The sequence below is a fragment of the Ambystoma mexicanum genome, chromosome 8 (genome assembly GCF_040938575.1).
Source record: "Ambystoma mexicanum isolate Mex_15411 chromosome 8, UKY_AmexF1_1, whole genome shotgun sequence".
In the NCBI taxonomy this organism is placed as follows: domain Eukaryota; kingdom Metazoa; phylum Chordata; class Amphibia; order Caudata; family Ambystomatidae; genus Ambystoma; species Ambystoma mexicanum.
This window is the reverse complement of record NC_090929.1, coordinates 1,310,929,559-1,310,946,730: the sequence shown is the minus strand read 5'-3', so window position 1 is coordinate 1,310,946,730 and position 17,172 is coordinate 1,310,929,559. Positions and strand designations below refer to the sequence as shown.

General features: G+C 41.5%; 1 protein-coding gene across 15 annotated transcripts in view; it reads left to right on the top strand.

The window, feature by feature from the left end:
* The window catches only part of JAKMIP3 (Janus kinase and microtubule interacting protein 3), a 2,072,678-nt gene that overhangs the window by 1,522,583 nt on the left and 532,923 nt on the right, over nucleotides 1–17,172 (top strand). For all 15 annotated transcript variants that reach the window (XM_069611426.1, XM_069611425.1, XM_069611424.1 and 12 more), the window contains one exon: nucleotides 9,291–9,353. In XM_069611426.1, the coding sequence (XP_069467527.1) occupies nucleotides 9,291–9,353 (63 nt within the window). The remainder of the gene's footprint in view (nucleotides 1–9,290; nucleotides 9,354–17,172) is intronic.

Genomic DNA, 17,172 nt, shown 5'->3' with positions numbered 1-17,172 from the left:
ATGGAAGTGAGATGTGAGACAGTCTCTTCAAAAGGAGTTTTGATTTCTTTCATTTACGTCCAGACTTGCAGCCCATGCCTGGGACATTATTTGAGTGTAATACAGATTTGATCAAGTGCTGGGCATTTTACAATTGCTCGGAAGGGGCCTGATGCATGGTCTGGCTAGATAGATCGCAGGCTGGGGGCTTCAGCTGGTCTAATAAAACTTTGACCCTTATATTATCCTCTATTGCCAGTGATAGAAGTGTCTCCACACTGGTTTCCAACTCATCTTGGCAACTCGTGGATTTGGCACTTGATTTAGTGATCATCTGGACTACTTGGGTAAAGAGTTTATTCAGTATTGTCTGTTTCTGAGCAGTCGAGGAACTAAGTGCAAAAACAGCATTGATTGTCACGGCAAGTGAGTTAAGGCTGGGATCAAAGGAAGGGGCTTCTTCAACCGAGTACAAGGAATCCAATGACGGACTTCAGTAAATGGAGCTAGATCTAGCTGACAGGTTGGATTGTAGCCGTTACAATACTGGCATAACAGATACATTGGTGCAAGAGATGGGATCAGTTCGAAGTTCATGTAAACAAACAGAAAGAAGACTGATTTCCTTATCGTTGGATCTTTTCAAATTCATGCATAAGTTCAAAAGAGAATGATTGTTGTCAAAGTCCACAGGGATCGGGGGAGAGTTGGCCAGCACTTTCGGGTGCTCCGTCAATTGTTTAATAGCCACAGATGGCTGCAATACTGGAGGAGCATTGTAGGCCATGATCTTTCCTTTCCCAGAGGCATCTGGTTCTATAGATGCAGATTTGCTTTTCAGTTTTTTAAGAGTAGCCCTCAATTCAGGTTGCCCCACTTTGGGTCCTGGGCGTGATGAGGGACAATATCTCAAAGCATACGTTTGTGGGAGAAGTGGATTCACCACTACTTTTCTAGTAGAGCAACAATTTAATTAGCACTTTAATTAGAGTTTGCAATGCTGGGCTTACGCGCTGCACCACTCTGGAAAACCATGTGTGCAGGCAAAGGAAACCAGCGTCGCACCTCCAATGTCAGGGCTTGAGAGTCAAGCATCCAATAATGCTAGGTCGAGATCCTTGTTTCTTGTTTAAGAAGTGATCGATTTCAAGCAGCAAGTGAAGTTTATTTAAGATTCAGCTTGGGGGATTGTGATTCGCCGCAGAAGAAGTCAAAGGGAAGCGAGCCGAGGCAATCAACTTCAGGCCTCAGAGGAGAGCAGAATAGTAAAATTAAGACCAAATGCATCTTCATTCATTTCTGGGAAAAGTAGAGGAAACAATGGGGAGTCTTGAGTGATCAATGCAGCGCTATAGTAATATCAGTGCGTTACAGCGGTAGGAGCATTGGGAAGTCACACAGGGCAAAGACACTGATGAAAATTCCTTCAAGCTCAGGCGCAATTCACTGCCAGTTAAGTTGAACGGTTACTGCATGTCATTCTGAGTCATCCACCTCGTTCCACCACGGGCCACCCTGAGCCTCACCCTCACCTCTCCGCTCTGTTGGGATTTCTAAACTTATTGAGAATCCCGCTCACCCCCATTCATCTTTCAGGGACTGTCGAGACTGCAGAAACCTCTGCATACTCTCTGTATTGGAGGTAATGTTTTAGACCACCAACCATTATCACTGCAGGCCCCTCAGCCACGGAATCCACGGAAACACAGCAATACACTCCAGGTCACTCTGCGTCGCTTCACTTCGGATTCAAGTATTTAATGTGAAAGCCCTCCTCCAGCAATGAAGAGCAAAAAGAGACTGCAGCAGTTGCACCAGCAAGGACAGTTTCCACACGGCAACACACTACAGGTCACTCTGCCATTTTTCTATGTGGGTGCACCCTGTGATGATCAATGTGTGTTCATGTAGTCCTGGGCCTATGCACACATATTCCCATGAAGGAGTATGCACACTGTGAGAAACCTGAGGGTATTCTCCCAAGCAAGGAGGCTCGAGGAGCCCTTATTCAGGTGGCCAAAGGAAGCTTGACATGCTCAGACCCCAGCCCTGGGGGCGAAAGAGCAAAATGAAATCCCTTGGATGGGGGAACCCAGGTTATGCTCGGGAGATTGCCCCAGGTGAGATGCAGTATTACATCAGAGAAAGGGATGAGGAAGAGGAGGTCCCCGAAGGTTTTATGGGCTGTATGATTCGATCTCCCTTCCATCCGACAAACTTCCTTTTCAAGAATCCATCATCCCCTCTGCCTCAGATTAATCCATTACACACCTGCTGCCTTCAGAAACCATGTTTTTCTGTTCTCTCTCCGAATACTCCCAATCATTCTTCTACCCGTAACTCTGATTATTATTTTCCACACTTCCAACCTGCTCAGGTACAATTCTACAGATCCCAAAATTCTGCTTGTTTATATCATGATCCTAGCTATGCCCGTTTATCCTTCAAACCCTACCAATCCCGTCCCTCTGATTGTCACTTTCTGAACTCCCAGTTGAAAGTGTGCCACAGTTACAACTCCCTCCTCCCCCTATGTTCTGTTCACTATCCCAGTCATTCTCATTCATTTCAGAAACCTTACCCATTTCATCCTTCTCAATATACCGACCGACCCCCTTCTTGTAATAGCGCAGTTGCCCTATCTTATCCTGTAGGAAATTCTGACACTCCAACCCCTCCCCTTTCCGACATGAAGATTGGTTTATGACAGACTTGCATTAAGACTGTTTACCTGACATGTCCCGCCACATGCAAAGTCAGGCAATTGACTCAAATCACACACACCTGATGGCTCTTCCTTTTCCCCACAGTGATAAAAGGTGGAGCAGGAGAGCACAGGATGAGCAAAGCAAAGCTGGGCAAGCAGAACAATGAGACGTCTAATAAGGCACGGCAGTCCAAATGAAGGAGAAAGACGGCAGGAATCGAGACGGTGGTGAGGGGAGAAGTGACCTTGCCCTTTTCATCCCAGACCCACAGAACCTTCGAGGAAGAGAGCCTAAGACAGCGTATAATAGCATACGTTTCCTGCAGCAGATGTCAATGGTACAAGGGGCAAGCCAATGCTGATAAGCAGGAGCGAGGGAAGCTCCCACGACTGTGGTATCGGCCTTGACTGCAATGAAGAAGAAAAGTCACGCGGTTCATCACAGCCGGTGAGTCGAGGGGAGAATCAATAAGAACGGAGCTTTGTGGAGTGATAGAATCGCAAAGTGGCAAGTTTGAAGCAAGTTCAAGGAGCTTTAAAAGAACTGGTAATGAACTGTTAAGGGGAGACCAACTACAGAGGGAAATCGGTACCATGTGGGTGCTAACTGAAGAGGCTTTGGTTGAGCCCCATATGAGAGAAACTACAGATACCAGCAGGAATAGGTCAAAGTGGTCATACTGATGATCATGCAAAATCCTGTACAATCGAAAGACTTTGATCTGCAAACTGTTGAAAAGCAAGGGAAGTGAATTCTGCAAACAATGAACTGTGTAGAAAGAGAACATTGAAGGTAAAGAGAGGTCACTGTCCAGAAGAGGGGGAACCCAGGGGTGAGCCACTATCACCCTGATCGAGAGCCACAGTATATAAATTAAATTGATCGAGAGCCACAGTAAGCCTGGTGAAAGGAGGCTACAAATCGAGAGGGGTCAGAGCCCGGCAGAGGGGGATCCAAGAATGAAAGTTGTCACCCCAAGATTGAAAAAAGCTAAAGCAAGATTGAGAGAGACGTCACAAGTGAACCCGAAGGGGGATGCCAGAGAACAACTGTCCGAGCCCGGCAGAGGGGGATCCAGAGATGAAATTATCATCCAAGTACTAGCAGAAGAGGGGTCCAAGCCCGGCAGAGGGTGATCTAGGGGTGAAGCCATCACCCGAGCATCGCTAGTCAAGAGGGGTCCAAGCCCAACAGAGGGAGATCCAGTGGTGAAGCTATCATCCAGATTTCAAGCAAGAAAAGAATTGACATATAAATTGAGGAATACAATTGAGAAGCGTCAGTGCCCAGAAAAGGGGGACCCATGTGTGAACCCATTATCCCATGTGAACTGTGTAATATTGGAAACAAACTTTCATTTGTTAAAGGAACTTTTGTTTTTGTTTAGCTGAACACACTAGGCCCTTGAAGGCAAGAGACTTTCAAGTGAGATGAGACTTAGCCATCAACGGTCCTGAGAACTGCCATTGGAACTGTTGTCTCGTGCTGGAGAAGCCCGAGACTGTACTGTGCTCCAGACTCCCATCGTACCCTGTATACAAAACGTGGGGAATGGAGGTCCAGACCATCGCACCCTGACATAATATTTGAGAACACTTCCTTCTTTTCTTGAGAACTATCCCACAGCCCTTTTTTGTATTATTTATGAGGTTTGCCAATAGGTTTATTAGTATAGGCCCTTCTTATTTTGACACAATGCCACTAGGACTGCCTTATTTTTCATTTGATGGTCGACGCTTGCTCCCATTTTAAATATAGGTTTAGATTAGGTGTTTTTCCAACCTGCGTAAAGCATTCATTGTTCAATAAACACACTTGACAGTGATCACTTGTGCCTGTCTTACTTGTTGCCACAATGAGTTTCTCACAACGCATATGTACAGTGTGTGAATCTTGTAAAGTGTAAGTCACTTACAATCAATCACATGTCCCTGTAGTCTCCTGCTTGTAACCGGCCACACACATGAGCACCAGAAGTGGTTGGTGTCATATTTAGAGCAGAGGAAGTTGGCATAGACACCAGTTAAGAGCCCTCAGTATCACTTATCAGCTGCATGTTGACAGACTGTTAGCAGTGGTGGTTGTGGTAGAAATATGCATTGGCCTGTGAGGGTAGAGAGCAACATGGGTGCAGTCAATAGTACCTAGAACCCCTTGGGTATCTTTTCACAGTATGTAATGGAATGCTTCCTGTCGCCTTTCATTCAGAGATTGTGGTTTGGTGATGCATTGGTGGCTGTGTGCTGTGATGCATGCCACTACCTGATGTAGTGTGCTTGACAGGGAGGGAAGAGATACTGTCGGAAGGCCTCATGGTCTGACATAACAATGACAGAGATCCAGGGACGAAATACTCTCGTAGTCAATTGCTTCCTCTGTGGTGGGGCAGCCGCTGCAGCTGATTCATCACCCTCCTGTTCCTGATGAAGAAACGCTAGCGTAAATTTACAGGGGGGGGGCATTTTTTGGAGTGGTCATTATGCTTGGGTCAGTCTTATTAGCCGCGTAAGTGGTGGCTCAGAGAGTATCAGCAGGTGTAGGCAATTTGACTTAATGTGCGACTCTTGGGTGTGTTTTTTCCAGTACACCAGTGGAGGGATGCTAAAGGCGTGAGTTTCAGGTGAACATGGTCTAGTGGGGTCCTGTCTGTATTGGCATGATTCCTCCCATAGTGTGACTTGCATGTTTAGTGCATGCTGTCAATGGTGAAATGACATTATGCTGCCATTCTGCACATGTGTATTTGTTTTTGGGGGTCATTGGGTCTGTATTTGGCTTTCTGGTGTTTTGTGTGCGATTTTAGTGTTATTTCATTTTTTTTTGCATTGTTTGTTTATTTTTTACTCATTTGTGTGTTGTTCTCATACTTATGATGGCGTGTTTTCCGCAGTGAGTGTAACTTCTGCAGTGGTGTTTTTTGTTTCTGTTTCTGTTTTCACTTACACCTTCCATTGTAAAGTTGTAACTCCTGTTTGCAAAACGAGTTAAGTTACGCAGGTGTAAGTAACTGTTTACTTTCAGCATTAGTCCAACGTACACCTTTTATGGCTTAGTGAATTAGACCTGTATATGTGTGTATTGAAACACACATCTATATCTAAACATATATGTATATAGATCAGAGTATATAAGTATATTATATTTGGATATATAGATATATGCATACGCACACATTATGCCTTCATGCTAGCGCAAGGCATAGTTAAGTTTAAGACGAAGGGCCTCATTACAAGTTTGGTGGTATTTCGGTAGTAATTACACTGAAATATCACAAAACGGATTTACCATTATCACTACTTTGTCCGGCGGAACCACCGCTGGATTACAAGTGGTGGTAGGCTTTGTTAGCCCCATTTATTGGACTCAATAAGAATCCATGGGGATTTCGGTGGAATTACCACCACTGGTAATTCCGCCAATTTAATTGTTTTTTGGTGGTAAGGTGGAGGTTTTTTCCCCCCGACTTACCTCCAAACCCCTAGTTGGGGGGTCTGGTAATGCAGCAGTAATGCAGTAGTAACTCTGTTTCTCCACAAGTAAACACTGTATTAAAATATCATTTACAGTCACAACTTAGTGACATTTACTTCTACAAATAGCAATTTATACACATTTATAGTCATCAAAATGCAAACATGTAATTTGTGCTAAATTAAATGTATTAAATAATAAAGTTGTACATGCTAACAAAAGCAGCATACATGCGATACACGTTAAACACAAAAATACATACAAAAGGTTTAACAGGTTTATTAAAAACAAATATTCCCACAACATATTACATAACTTTCACTATAAAGCATTTTAGAACAACAACAAAAAGTATTGTGAAACAAAAAGAGGGTGAGCCATGATATTTGATTTTAATATATGAGTTTTAATATATTAGTACAGTGTATTATGTTGTTACCTTAACAATATTATTTCTGATGGTTGTAGAGTTTTTGTTAGTTTTACTTTAACTCTTATGTAACCAAAATGTTCAAATAATATGAATATTTAGAGTCTATAAAAAAAGAGATTCAACCCATTTAACGAATTCACGGGAGACTCCCAAAGAAGATTTAAAGGTTTGCGACACTCAAACCTTGGCAAGTTCATCAAGGCCTTCTGTATTTTCTCTCCATGCCATGTTGCCAATGCTGTTGTGTAACTGTAATAAAGCAGACCTGAGGGGGGATGGGATGCATAAACGGCACATCCAACCATGCTATTTAGGAAATACCTTTTCCTATGTATTAGCACCATTCAGTATCCGATAAATGTTAGTAATGATTTCTTTGCACTGCAATTTTTCTTATTTTGCAAATTTTAACAGAAGTGTTAGAATCTCTTGGATATTTAAATAATGGAAGAGAAAGGTTAAGTGTGCCTCAGCCTCTAGTTCATTATGTAGGGGTAAAGTGTAAACTCCATAACCCTCTACAACTTGTGACCTAGCATTGAGGGGGAATGAGCCTTGTGGTTATTCAATGTGGAATTAACTCCTGAAAAACAATAAGAAAAAGAAGATAATTCATTTGCAAAGGTTTACATGAACTAACAAAATTCTCATCTCCTTGGAGCCCTTTAGAGAACTTCCTCAACAACTCCCAAACAAAAATCATACCCAAGAATCAACTTCTCGAGGTCCGCAAACCCCCTTTCTATTCAAAAGGTTTTCTATTCATAATAAATACTCTTCATAGTAATATCACCACATCTACTGCCACGTTGCGGTACATACATATAATAAAGAACAACATCAATTCTTGGGCACTTCAGGCTGGGCTACCCCCAAACCCCACCACTCACAGTATCTTCTCACACTGCTACATAAGGCATAATAATTTGATCATCTCACCTGTTAAACTGTAGCACAAAACTGCCTCTCTCTCTCCCTTGTATTGTACCACACAATTACTCTGTTAAGGTCTACCGATAGGACACACTTAGATTAATACATCACTTGTCTTATAGCTGGTTCACCCTCCTTATCTCTTTCTCCAGGATAGCCCTTTTTTTCTCAATCTCATCTTACTCATCTCCCAATTTCCATTTTCTTTCAAACTCTTCTTCTCATATCTCTCCATCCCAGGCCTCATTACAGCTCATACTTACCAATTAAATCGCTATCTCTAGGTATTCATCCAGTGTTCACCTGCCCATAAACAAATCAGATTACTAAGAACATAGATTGTGATACAAAACTGCTTCTTCGGCTGTCCAAAGTAAAATGATGCTGAGTAAAGTCTAGGTTATGTAACTATGATATCTCTATTACTTATTAATTGTTAAAAACAGTAAATCTCTGTAAAATTACATGAGTTTCAGAAATGGTGGCTCTCCGTGTATACCAGTTGTATAGCAGTTTACTCATGTTCCAGTCCCTTGAGTACATTAAGAACTCCTTGTATATGTGATTCTGTCACCCTCTGTGAGGGACTTGGTAAGGGTTGTACTGTTCCTTGCTCTGTCTTTTAAAAATGTTGAATCCAACATTTTAAGCTGAAAAAATAAGATAATTAAAACATAAATGTCATGCGATACGTTGCAACATGTGTGCCTCCTCCAGTTTCCCACCAACCAAGCAATAGCTCTACCAAAAATAATGTATGTTATCCAACCGAGAATGTGTTTTACTATTTTTTATCTTATGCCTTTGGTCCATTTCTTATATGCCTGTCTGTCTAGGAGATGGAGACAAGGTGGGAGGAAGCTTGGAATGCTTGCATGGACAGCTAGGTTTTCAAGGATACCTGCATTTCAGGTGGTCTGCATTTGTTCTCAGATTCTAAGAAGTTCTTTCCACATTTTTGGGCCCATTGATGCCAACATTGTCCCTTTGCAGCATTCTTTCTAGTTTTCTCTTTGCAGATTATTTGCTAATCAAAGTTTCTCAGTCAGTTTGCATGGTATAATCATTTCACAATGATATTTGGGCCTTCCGAAGAATAAGCCTGGTGCATAATGCATGGTTCGTCATACACTGAATGTGTGGAGAGCATATGAGTTTTGTATGGCTTATATGAAGAATTTCCGTCATTCTGTCCGATGTTTGTGATTTTGCAGGGCACTCTTATCCTGGTAAGGGGCAGAGAGCATTATCAATTACTTGCTGTTTTGTGGCCTGCTTATTGGAATGATCGTTGATGAGACCGGTGTGCCATTTCCAGACATGTACGTTCATGGAACACTTGTGCCTTACTAACTCTATGTGCCTCTAGCAGTTACCTGCACAGCATCAATTTACCCACTCTTCATGCCTTTTTCCAGCCTGAATCTCAAAGGCAGCCTAATTCCCCTTTCTCAAGATTCTTAGAAAATCTGAAGAAAAAATAACTCGATATAAGATTACATACAGAACACTCACTGTATTAACTCTTGTCCTCCTAGTCCTAGTTTGCTTGCCTCCAGAGGTTCAATCAGCAAATGCTTTGTTTTGTAACCAAGAAAATCACTGCTGCACCAATGAATATAATTGTCCCACAACATGTTGCAGCCTAGACTACTGTTTCCTTTACAATGTAATTCATGTTCTTGTTTAAAATCTTGTTTCACAAATAATACCAATTTAAGTATTATTCTTTTGAGATCTAAAAGATGTGTTGTAACATTTTTTAGGATATGAAATGGATAGAAGAAAAGCAGGCACTTTACAGAAGAAATCAAGAATTTGTGGAAAAGGTATTTGTTTAAAAAATATGTTGTACTTTTAAAGAACAATGCAGATGATCAAAGGAATTCCTGGGTATTTAAAATGGATAACAATATACTGATGACAGTACTAGAAGATGATGCAGGTATCTTTTTTAGTGTATGTGTGTGTGTCCATGTGTGTGCATACCCTATAACATTTACAATCCTGGTGCAATCTCTCCAAAGACCCTCATCATGGAAATGCAACACAGGTGCACCTATGACAAGGGTCCATACACCTATAGTTCAGGCATGTCTCAAAACAGCATATGGCTCATATTTTAATTCTTTCTCACCCTCTCATTACTTTGACGTCATTCAACTTGCCACCTTTTTTTTACATGGTGCTATGGAGTTTCATGTGGTGTGATCTAGTGCTTTCTAAAAAAGCATAAGTAAAATAAAACTATGAAAGTTGCTAATCATGTCTGTTGTTCAGCCTTAGGGGTATAATTAACATATCTGTCAGAAAGCTGAGTGCTAAAATAGTTTCCCCAAAACAGTCAAATCTGGATCGGTCTACTTTCTATTCAAGATATGGAAGATAACGGCTGTCTTCCATCCTTACTCATAAAAAGGTTCATTATCTTATCCTGGGGTCTTCTAATGTGCAACCTCATTAGTACGCATATGCACACGTCTTGATCATTGATCTTAAATGCCTGGAATAAAGGGTGTTTTTTGTGACTTGACCTGTTCCAAACATTATCAGTGGTTCAGGATAAATTATTTCAGGTTGGTCATTCTTAAATAGTAAATTAGGACATGCATGGTTATATTGCAGGATCAGTCTTGTTAGGTTGAGGCATGCGATTGCTAGAGCACTTTTGGTATTAGTCTTTAGCAACAATCAAAATAGATTTATTTGGGTATAAATACCATAAAATCACAACATTTCGCAGAAAACACTTAAAAAACAGACACAATTGTCATTATAAAATACATAACTGCAACCATATAAAAAACATTAGGGTTAATAATATCAATACATTAAAAATAAGATATATAAACAGGTACAAATAAGACATATCATTTCACAGGAGTTCAGCCAAGTTGACTTCTCCAACTCATAGCATTGAAACATATACTCTAGTGAGTAATAGCATATAGCCACAATATGGTCCAGAATTACCTGATACTTTAAAAAATAAAATCAACAGGTGGGCCCCAGGAACCCTAGTATGAAGGTAGACTCAGCCGAATCAGACAATGTGCGTATTTAACAAGATTTTTTTCCTAATCATTAGAGCTAGTCTCAAGCAAGAAAGCAAATTGCATGGGATCCCAGGGGTTTCATTATAATGAAGAACCTGGTGGTTCAACATTGCTTAAAGTTATAATTCCACAATATAGGAATCAAAGTCCACCTGTTAATCTTAACATAAGCAGGACAGAAAAACATTTGCTAATTATTGCCCTTAAAGGGAGTGCTTTGAACCTAGCTCTGGTTATGAGATAGCGTTCTCTGAAATATTTGGAGTGACCAAGGTAGACTTGAGGGAAGTTGGTCATGACAAAAGCATGCATACAATTGAAAGATTTCATTAACTATATATGTTCCCTCCGGGAGAGGCAAGTGCTCTACTAGTCTTGTTTTGTAAGTCCTAGCTGCATGGTTATTATTGGCGACAGGGTTGGTAAATATAGCTGTGGCATTAATCAGAAGAGGCCATATTTTTACATGGGATAGCCAGAATATTGTGTTCTGAGGACAAAACATGGCTCAGAATGTGGTGGGTCAGTGCAGCTCTATCATTGCACCATATTCACAGCCACAGGGACATAGGCTAGAGTGAACGTTTGTCCATCAAATAAGTTAAACCCAGTTCCTGGTGCACTGCAAAATGTGCAGCAGAAGCTTGTAAGCCCAATACGTGTTTCAGGAACTTATTTTCCTGTACTTGTTACTGGGCTAAATTAGTAAAATCCCAAATCCTCACGCCGTATTTAGCTGTAGCTTTCCCTTTGATTGAGTAGATCCTCAACAGTACATCAGTAGGGTGACATTTATAGGTACCTGCAAAGCAAAATACCACGTCTATAGCCTGTGCCATGTTGTTCAGCTGTTTTATAAATGTTTTAGCGCCCAACGTAGATGGTGTAAAGGTGATACCTAGGTAGTGATAGATTGTAGTCATTGGCAATCTGTCACTTTTTAAAAACCAGCAAACAGGTGGAGACCTGACCTGCCATTTACGGTGGCTTTATTGGTAAATCATCACTGATTTGGAAACATGTATTACAAGATCTAAATCATTCATCAACTCGGTGTAGAGGTTAATAAGAATTTTGTAGGGATTCAGGTGTTCTGGCAAGCAAAACAGTGTCATCCGCATAGGCCAAGATAGAAATTGATTTCTTGCCGAAATGGAGGACATCTGCTTTAAGTTCCACACATTTTTCCATGGATCAATTAACATTGAGTGAGAATAATATGGGGGGGTGGGGGGGCAGAACACAGCCCTGCCTAACTCCTGTTTCAACCTATAACAGTGAAGTACACTGACCACCACCCCCATGCGCACACATGCTGTTGAGTTGTGATGAATCAAAATAAGAATGTGAAGTGGGCAATTATAACCTCTCAGACAATACCATGATTTGTTTTTATTTTCTTTGTCAAATGCCATTTTGAGGTCCATGAATGCGAGGTAGATTTTCTCCTTTTACAGCCATAATGAACTAGCCACCATCAAGTATAAATGTAGGGCCTGTTCGTCGGTACCCAATCCTCTTTTGATTTTTTTTGCCTTTCAGCAGGTACCGTACCAAGATGTTTTTGTTGGTTTTTGTTCTCATTTCTGTTGAATAGACCAGAAATTACTGGCATAATTGTATGATATGTCCCATTACCAGATTAGGTGCACTAGAGGGGACTAATATATCAATCAAAAGAGAATAATGCGGTATAAAGATCTGTCCCTGGATTAAAAACCCCTTTTCTTCCTTCCTTCTGACAAGTCTCTTGACCTTTGCATTTGACACATTGTTGGTATGTGATGAGATCAGAGGCTCGGGCTCCAAAGGGGCCACAATGCTTTCCACATTATAGCAAAATGGTCACTGTATAGATGTTCTATCACTCTAAAGTCCTTCAGATTGTTCCACTTGGAGGCCAAGATGCAGAAATAATCCAACGTGGATTTGCCTATATGGTGAGTTTTCCAGGTCTCCCATTCACTGATCTCACACCCCAGTTCTACAAGCAGGTGTATATATTTCCATGCCTCTCTGACACATTCTGGGATCTGTCATCTCTGGACACGGAATGTTAAGCGGTACGTCCTCATTCATATCAAAAAGATCTGGATCCCGACCATGCCCTATTTTTGCATTAAAGTCACCGCCCAGTATATATCAGTCCTGCCCTTCCTTGATTCAATCAGCTAGTATGTCTACAGTTTATTTTAGGTCATTTAGGGGTTGATTTGGGATAGCTTTGGATGGTGCATTGTAAAAGTTGACCAGAAAAACAACCGGGCTCTGAATTGAACACATTTTGAGGCAGTCGGAATAGCTTTGACCAAATAGGCCAGTGTAGACTTCACCACAATGGCAAGATCACCAGTGTATCTACTACAGCACTTCTTTTAAGCTGGGATCTGGAAGGATATACAACTGTCCAGTATTGATTTCTCTACAGGTCCAGGCCTCTTGAAGCAGAATTATTACTTGCAAGGATTATCTAATGTGGGTCTGTAGCCAGCTATATTCCATGAAATTATACTGCAGATGGGAAGTTGAACCCCTGCCTGAGAGGAATTTACCTGCAGATTTCAGTGAGCGGGAGAGTTTGATTGATTGAATTGAGTGGGACATTCTAAAGGTGCATCAAACGGTCAATCTATCTCCTCTAAAGATAAAAATACCTTGAACCTGTTGGCAGTCATCTGAATATCCAAACCTTTTGGTTGTTTGAGTGCCAGGACAGAGGTATACACAAGTGTCAAAGGAGGAGACTGTAAGATCCTATGGCCTCTGCAAGCTAGCATAGGTTTGGACATGAAGCATAGGATGTCCTTCCCAACCCTTCCCATTTAGCTTGTGTCTTCTAAATAAACGTGATTTTTAATAGGTAGGAGGTGGAAATAATAATGAGGTACCTGTTTGATGCTTTAATCAGAAACATTCTGTCCTAATTTATACCCAAGAACAAAGGAGCACATTCTAGTGTTGGAAAACAGAAACCACAATACAATCCCTGTCCAGTGATTTTTCCCTAGACCACCTGGCTCGTTCTCTTAGGCATAAGAATTTCTTTAGGATTGCTTTTAGGGTCCACAATTCTGGTATTAATCCAATGAGACATCCTGTTTATTTAAGTTATGGTAGTTTCTAGGATGGTAGGGAGAAAAGTATCCACACGCACCAAACCCAGGATGGATGCAACATTGGAGAGCTGCAGGTGTTAGCAGTGCAAGGTGGTGCGCAAGTTATGGTTGCTTAGCTTACCATAACTGTCGATTTATTGCTGTGTTTCCGTTTTACTTGTAAACATAACGTCCCTTTAACAATGTTTTTTCACTGAATTTCATAGGTTTGTATTAGTACATCTTAACAATAACATCCCTTTAACAAAGTTTTTTCACTGAATTTCATAGGTTTGTATTACTGCAACTTAACCATAATGTCCCTTTAACAAAGTTTTTTCACAAAATTTCATAGGTTTGTATTAATGCAATTTAACCATAACGTCCCTTTAACAAAGTTTTTTCACTGAATTTCATTCAATTAGTGCACCGTAATTTGCTTAAACCTCTTAATATAAACTTACCTCGACGGATGTACAAAGGTTTAACTTAAAACTGTCACATTCTCTACCTTCTAGCAACATTTGGAATACTTCTACACACTTTTTGCAACTTTTTCCACTGATGTTTGCGAACATCTGATTTCACCGCAGACTTTCCAGACAGTGTCACGTGACTTTGCGTGTGCGCGGCATGATGAAAAGCCTTTGCACTCGTGAACAGCTTGAAACTTCATTTCCATTGATCTAGCAAGTTTTAAACTGAAAATGTACCCTTGCACAGCTCCTACACTTGTTTTACTGATAGCCATTTGCAATCTATGACACAGCACATGCTTTAAAGAATATTAGCAGCTATTCACATCTCTCCTCCCCAGGAGACAGCACCACCAATACCACCAGCTGAAAGGGCATAGACAACGGAAGAACTGCAATAATTCATAAAACAATCAAGAGGACCAGGAACATGAGGTAGAGGAAATGCCTACCTCTAGCACCCAGAGGGAATCATGGTCACGTTGGGTGGTTTTGTGACATTTGTTTATTGTTACGCTGATGTGGTGGTGTCGCATTAATAAGCATGGCATTCATACTTATATCAGTTCAGTGTTGTGCGTAGTGGCCAATATAGGTGACATAAAGTACATCAGTTATTGTAGAGTCAATTGAAAGCAAAGGTATATGATTGGTTCACCGGTTTGTTCTTGATAATATGGTTAGAGCCGTAGTTGTAAAAGAAATTCACATCAACCGATGAGTAGCACAAAGGGAAAAGAAAAGAAAAAGAGGGAATAAGAAAAGTAGTGTTAGAAGTCATGTGTATGGTTACCGGGCTGTGTGTGCCCATGGAGATTGTGTATCAAAGTGGTAGGAGTTCTTACTGTGTGTTTATGCGAAAAAGGTAGTATGTAGGGGTGAGCTCTAGATTAGAGGCTCTTATTGAGTAACAACCTGTAGGGTAAGCATGGATGACACAAGGTTATGGAATTGAAGTGCCAGGTTGGCACTGTAATGAGTGTGATGAGTGCAAGGCTCATAATGGCATGGCCAAACTAGCCTGGCGTCAGAGTAAAGCATTCATGGTTGAAATGGGTTGGCCTTGCCAGATGACAAACCATCCCATGTTGGGAAAAAGAATGAAAATGGGGCTTAGTTGTGATTAGTGGTCGCATGTGCGAGAAACATCATGAAAATGCATGTGTTCATGACAGTTTAGCGCTAGCAATTGTAGACAAACCGTATGGGTGTGCGTTCTAGGCCAGACTCACACTGGTTTGAGTGCGCAAGACAGCAGTTTGAAGATTGATAGAGTGTCATAAGCTGCTCCGGAGGGTCCTGTTTGTTAGATGGGGGTCAAACGTCATTGTCCTTGTTCTCAAGATCCCAATGAAACGTTCAAGAGTGAATCCCAGAAGGAGTGGGACACCCCTTCTTTTAAAGGCAAAAGTCCACAGGTGATTGGACAATCACTCAGTGCTTTGTGCTAAAGGAAGTGGAGGAGACAGGTAGAGAAAAACAAGATGGTGGAATCTCTCCAACAATGCTGAGCTCCCTCTGTCTACACTTACACATTTCCTTCCCAATAACATCAAAGGCCCTTTGGTATTCAACACCCTGGTGTAAGGCAAGTCTTTTGGGATGGGTGTGCCCTTTGATGCCTGTTTCCCAGGAGATTGTCTTCTGGGAGGCTGTACTGATGGACGGTGGTGTTACCAGATCTCATAAAGGATCAAAAGGAGAGGCCCAGCTTTTCAGCCTCTTGCCTCTTGCACCATAGTGGCAAGGGCATGCTGTCTGAATAGAATACACACTCCTTCCAGCTCACTCAGCTGACACATGTATGATATCACTCAGATGTGTCTTCTTATAATTATGTGAAGAACTGTCCACCTTACCTTAAGCTCAGGGATGGATTTATTTTTAAAGATTAAACTGCCACCAGAATAGTAATGCCTCATGACTATATTGTTTATGGAACAGAGGTGCAGACTTAAAATTCAGCCTCTGTGCTGAATTTGCTTGGATGCCACAGCAGCTGGAACATGGACCCCGACTCTGTCCAACTGGAGAGAGCAGCACTGCAGATCAGATCAGGATTCTGATTCAGCAGGGCACAGGTGTACACTATGGTTTTGCATTGGAACTTATGAAAAGGAGCGCTGGGTAGCTGTTCATCCTTTCTGAGATGAAATTGCTTGCATAATTTTATTAATTAACATGACTCAGAAAAGCCAGGGCTTCTACACCCTATCCAGATGGCAATCCGTCACAGAGCCCCCAGCCGAAAAGTTTAAGAGCCACCATTGTAAGGGTCAGACTCATCCTCAAGTAGAGAAAATATCTGGGTGCCATCGGCACTAGCATGATGAGATACAGATTAAGGCAACATGTCCATTTCAAATCTCTGTAGCGATCTGGCCCATTGACCTAGCTCTGAATTCCTTTCAACATGTCCCAATTTTTATCTGATCCCATCGGCCATCTGTGAAGTTAGGCAATGGGATGATCAGTAACTTCTTTTTTCGTGTGCACTGAGTCTACTCCAATTTCAGTTTTTATAGGTACCTGTGTGTCTTTAATGTTTCTGTCCCATATTCTAGGAGTTGGAGAGCCTCCAAGTGCTGGAAAGGTGTTGTGCCGGAAGCGGTCTGATGATTGTTCTGTGGTGTCTGCACAGCCAGAGATAAGATATGGCGTCTCCTGACAGACATGACATCTTGCAGGGATCCCACCTGAGAAAAGTTACCTTTCCTCTCCCAAGACACCCCAACCCAACCACAGATATTGTATTTAAATGGGTTCCGGTGTACCCCTACTGTTTTGTCAATGCCTAGACAAGACTGAACAGACTGCATGGTTTCTGTTTGTAAATCCACACAGGATTTGTGCAAATGTTGTGACAAGTTGCCAGATGTCCCACTCAGGTCTAAGTAACCTGCAAGTATGTCAGCAGCCATGTCCAGTAGGAAACTCCTGAGGCCTGGGTAAACAACCAACTCTTGGCTGTATCCTGCCTTAGAACTTTTTGCCTCCTTTTCTTTGAACTGGTCAGCGCTT